Here is a 5,359-nt window from a genome sequence, read left to right as displayed (position 1 = left end):
TCTGACGCAAAAGAGTTCTTACTCCAGATCACCGACTGTCATTTGAGGTAAGTTGTTCTGGGGGGGGGGGGGTTTCTCAGAAGAGGATTATGATTATGTTGAGGAACTTCCACATGTCAGCGCTGCTTCATTTATCTCCTTATGGAGATTCCAGGGCCGTTCGGCAGAACATGTGCCTTTGGCAGCAGCTGTAGGTCTCAGACTTGTTGTTTGCAATCTGACTTCAGCACAGCGTCACTCAGTCCTAAAAATAACAGACGGACAGCCAGTCCTCCCCAGTGACTTAGCAAACATTTGCCATGTTGCCCACTCCATGTTGATCTTAGCTTTCGTTGCAATACTTGTGTTTTGATTCAAGGATGAACCCTCATTTTCAATCGGTCCATCTTGGGTGAGTTTTTCTTCTTTTTTTTTAAGTAATCTTTTGATTAATTTAAGCTTTACTCTTGTTTGTGCTATGACAAATGAGCAAAGCTAAACTAGATTGCTTCAGTTTTAAAGAGACCTAATCAAAAACATGCTTTTTTTTAAAGGTAATGGCTAGAATTGTCTATAAAGAAAGCTTGATTAACCAAAATAGTGACAAGAACTTTATTAGTTGTATGATGCAGTTATTTAAAACTTTTAAGCTATCCTGAAAAAGTGGCTAAAAATGGTTCTGCACTTCATTCGTTTTCAAAAATGAAAAAGTTTTGGTGGCATTTCAGAATCAGTTCTACTTGTGTTTCCTTTATATTTATAGGAAATTGCTGATCTGCTGACGGAAGAGTTTACGTTTAGGGATAAGGCTGATCATGGTGCGCAACGTGGACGATCTGGACTTCTGCCTGTCCTCCCATCCTCAGAGCATCCTGGAAGGCTTGCGCTTGCTCTGTTCACACCCCAAACTTGTGGATGTGACCCTGAGTGCAGGGGGAAGAGATTTCCCTTGTCACCGAGGGGTTCTGGCCCTCTGCAGCATGTATTTCCGCTCCATGTTCTCAGGGGACTTTGTGGAGAGCATTGCTGCCCGGGTGGAGCTCCAGGATGTCAATCCTGACATCCTCAGCTGCTTGCTTGACTTTGCCTACACCGGCAAGCTGACAATAAACCAGAGCAATGTGGAGGGCTTGATTTGTACCTCCAGCCAACTACAGTTTCAGACAGTGCGAGCTGTGTGCAGCCGATACCTGCAGAATCAGATCGACGAGACCAACTGCCTGGGAATCCTGGAGTTTGGAGAGATCCACGGCTGTCCTGAAGTTGTGGCCAAAGCGTGGGCCTTCCTCCTAGAGACCTTTGAGGCCGTGCAACAGGGCGAGGAGTTTCTGTTTTTGGGGAAAGATCGGCTGACAGCTTGTTTGTCCGATGAAGGACTGAAAATCCGTTCGGAGTGCACACGCGTGGAAGCCATCTTGAAATGGGTTGGGCATCAGAAAGAGTCGCGACTGTGCCACCTTCCTGAACTCTTCAGCTTGTCACATCTGTCTCTGCTCAGCCTAAGTTACCTGACCGACACCCTGCTGAAAGACAGTCTGGTCCAGGCTGCCCCTCGCTGCAGAGAGGCAATTCAAAAAGTTTGTAGAGAGGTTTGTGAGTGCATCTAACCTCTCTTTCATATTTCCCCAAAATGGCATTTGATTACACTTGTTACTTTTATCTTTCTAGAAGCAAGATTTGACACAAGAATATTCCGAAAGACTAAACTCTCACAGTCCACAACCAAACTTGCAAGAAGTACTGTTTGTGATGGGCGGACGTTCACTGGATGATGAGGATGATAACGATTCAGACGAGGATGACGGCGCAGACCCAAGACTTCAAAGACTGCCATCCAAGAACTGTGCCTTCTACAACACAAAGACAAGTAGGAATATACAACTACCTACATTTCACACTGGCTTGCTTTCAGAATCTAACGCTTTAAAATTTGCTGGGAACAGTCTGTCGGATTCCTTAAAACTGTTTGGCAGATATCGGAGGTCATTAACTGTGCTGTTGACAGGAAAACGACTTTTGGAGAGCTATGTTTTGGATGTGACAAAATTGGATCATCCTCTCAGTTCCGTAAATGAGTGTTTTATTGCGGCTGCTGATGGAAGGCATGTTAGAATTTTCTCAAGGAATTTTAAGGAAAAGATTGCTGCATCCCATTTTAAGACTTCTGGTTTCATGACAAGGCAAAATGACATTGGCCACAAATGGATTGTTTTGCCAAAAAAATTATGTTTCATTGCAGACTGCAAAGTAATGGCCACTTAATGGTTCTCAAGAACACTTTGCATTTTTGCCTAATTTCCTTCATACTTTTTAGACATTATTTCATTACTGTGTTATTTTATTTATGGAGACTTTTATCCAGTTCCCCATAATGCCTGAATGTGCCTCTGTAAAAATATTCTTCTCTGTTTCCCTGCAGAAAAGTGGCATGAGCTACCTAACTTCCCTAATCCCAACAAGTGGGGTTATGCCATGGTAACCTTAAACAATGACGTTTATGTAACAGGTCAGTTCAGCATCAGATGTTCAAACAAAAGACATCAGATGAAAATGATGACATCTACAACTTTTTGAGTAAATTGCTTGAGGTCCTCCCTCAAGAAATGGGTTATTATATCAGGCTTTTGACAAAGTGCGTTTGTCTGTCTGATAAGGGGGCTCGCGAGGTTCGAACACCAACTCATGGTCGACCACAGAGACCTGGAAGTACATCATGAGAGAGGGGAGATGGGTTACTGTAGCACCAATGCTACGGCCCCGGACTAACCACACGTCAGCAACACTTAATGGCGAGCTTTACGTAATTGGAGGTGAGAAAATATAAGTGTGTGTTACTATCTTACAGCTGTTAGCAGTGTTGAACTCTGACAAACACCATTTAAGCTCCTTAGCTCCTTAGTTCAATTACCCCAAGCCCTGCGGAGGGACAGAATATTAAGAATTTGTTTGCATTTCTTTCTTGTAGTGGAACACAGTACCTTGCAAATGTTTTCAAACCCCTTGAATATTTCCACGTTTTGTCAAGATAAAAATCCACGTCTTATGGTAGTTTATTAGTTTTTATGTGATACACAAAGTAGTGGATTATTGTTAAATGCAGGGACTCTAGCACTCCAAATCAAAGGCCAGAGCTACAATGGTTGGAAATGGTTGAAGTAGCTTATTGCAGTCCATGTCCAGACCTATATCTAATTAAGAATCTGTGACAAGACTTGAAAATGTCATGTTTTGGACCATCTTCATTCAATCTGTCTTAGCTTGAGCTTCTTCTGCAGAAAAGACTGGACACAAATCCATCTCTAGATGTGCAAGGCTGTTATAGACATACCCCAAAAGACTTGCAACTGTAAATGCAGAGATAGCTGGTTCTACATTAAGACTCCAGGGGGCTGAAAGCAAATGCACTCCACACGTTTTAGATTGTTAACAATAAAGAAGTTTGAAAACTACACATTCTTTTCTTTCCAATTCACAGTTATATGCTACTAGGTTATGTTGTTGTTTTGGTCTGTCACATGTAATTCCAGGAAAATAAATCAAAGATTTTGGTTGTCACATAATAAAATGTGGATAAAATTCAAGTGGTATGAATGCTTTTGCATGGCACCGTATTGTTAAGAATTACTGCAGTTGTTTTTATTATCCACACTGTACTATTTCAGTATAATTCCCACAATTTTCTTTTTCCTGTCTTAGGCACGACGTCGGCTCAAGTTGAGGTTGAGCATTACGACCCTTATAGTAACACCTGGGCGTTGACGTGTCCTGCTTTAAAATATGTGACTAACTTCACGGCCACAGCTTGTTTTGGAAAGCTTTATGTGATTGGATCATGCGCAGTGAAGTACAATGCACTGACCATGCAATGTTACAACCCTGTCATAGGTAAGGTGGATTTCAGCATCAGATCATTGCTGTTAGACACAACTCAATTTCATCTGCAAATTTTTAAATCAAGCAATTGAAAACAGAAAAAAAAAAAATTATTTTCAGCATAAAAAGTCTTAACAATTTGTGCATAATTTTATTTTTATTCACTATAGATGCCTGGATCAGTATAGGGTCACCTTTCATCCCCAAGTATTTGTCGTCACCTCGTTCCGTCTGTGTGGACGGGATAATATACCTGTTGGCTGATAACACAAAGAAAGTTTACTCGTATGACCCAGAGGCAAACATGTGGCAAAAGGTGGGCTATTGAAATCAAACCAGACACTACTATGGCATAGAAATATGAAAACAACATTCAAAGCTGAACACCTTTTGAAATCCTTCAGTGTCAGTCAAAGCTTTGACTTTTTAATGCCTCCAGGTGCAGCTTCTTCACATGCTCCATGAGAATGGTGGCCTCGTATCCCTGGATGGAGAGCTGTATGTCACGGGCGGCCACTGGAAAGGAATGGAGGGCGACTACGGGGTGGAAGTGGAGGTTTACAACCGAGCATCCAACACCTGGGATGTGGAATGTTTCCTGCCAAGACTTTGGTTCTACAGTGGAGTATCCACTATATTCCTAGATCCGTCCCAGTGGCCTGAACTTCCACCCATAGATTTGACATAGATGCCATCAAGGTCTTAATTGTTTCAGTTTTGGGGGTCAGTGAGTTCAGAGAGACATACCCGCATATGTCTATTGTTAGAGTGCAAGTATCAAGTCAGTCAGAGGATGTCCTTTGTGCCAAGAATAGTGTGCCACATAGTCCTCTGGAAATCTCAATGCATTAATGCATGCTTTAGCGCTCAACAGGTATTTATCCTTTGCTTCATGTATTTGACAGCTGAACTCTTTTGTTTTATGACATTAGTGAATTTTTTAAAATGTTTTTTTGTTTTTTGCAGAAATTGTTTCAAAGCATCTCCTTTGAGCATTATTATGAAGTATCATTACTTGTATTTGTTGCTACAAATGAACTATTATGGTTCTCCAAATAAAAGGAATTAATAAAAAAAAATTCCGTTAGTAAAAGTCCCTTTAAAGGTTATAAAACATGGTGTCTCGTTTAATTATTAACCCATTGGAATTCAGCGGTTTGGCTAGCGGGTTCAGTCATCCAATGGAATCAACAAGTCTTGCATTCTATTACCTTGACAACGTTGCTTGTGCGCGTGGTAACCATGGCGAATTGTTTGGCATTAGAGAGCTTTGCTGTGGCTGCAGAGGATTCTAAAGTTTCTTAACCTTATACCTACAATTACTTTTACTTTTATTTGAATTAATTCTTAAAAGGTTTCCAGGGTTTTGTAGCAGAGCGCGAGCTAACTTTAAAGCAAACAAATTACTGAACGCTTAAAGATATAGTTTTATGATGAGTTCTCGACGGGAGCAAGATGGTCACTCACCAAGACTGGAGGCTGTGATTCAGGTAACATAACATTCACC

The 5,359-nt window shown here is 41.3% G+C and overlaps 2 protein-coding genes across 2 annotated transcripts in view; both read left to right on the top strand.

Moving 5' to 3' along the window:
• Positions 1-239: 239 nt before the first annotated feature.
• Positions 240-4,966, top strand: klhl30 (kelch-like family member 30). Its single transcript, XM_008407702.3, has 8 exons — positions 240-391; positions 743-1,568; positions 1,648-1,846; positions 2,399-2,485; positions 2,634-2,789; positions 3,676-3,864; positions 4,023-4,168; positions 4,292-4,966. Exons 2-8 carry the CDS (start codon positions 795-797, stop codon positions 4,538-4,540), a joined length of 1,800 nt encoding a protein of 599 aa, XP_008405924.1. The 5' UTR covers positions 240-391; positions 743-794; the 3' UTR covers positions 4,541-4,966.
• A 91-nt stretch (positions 4,967-5,057) lies between these two features.
• The window catches only part of crocc2 (ciliary rootlet coiled-coil, rootletin family member 2), a 54,175-nt gene continuing 53,873 nt past the window's right edge, over positions 5,058-5,359 (top strand). Inside the window, exon 1 of the mRNA XM_081606632.1 lies at positions 5,058-5,342. Within this exon, the coding sequence (XP_081462758.1) occupies positions 5,283-5,342 (60 nt within the window). The 5' untranslated portion in view covers positions 5,058-5,282. The remainder of the gene's footprint in view (positions 5,343-5,359) is intronic.

Source organism: Poecilia reticulata, chromosome 4 (genome assembly GCF_904066995.2).
Source record: "Poecilia reticulata chromosome 4, P_reticulata-male-v2, whole genome shotgun sequence".
Taxonomy (NCBI): Eukaryota; Metazoa; Chordata; class Actinopteri; order Cyprinodontiformes; family Poeciliidae; genus Poecilia; species Poecilia reticulata.
This window is presented reverse-complemented; position numbering and strand designations above follow the sequence as displayed.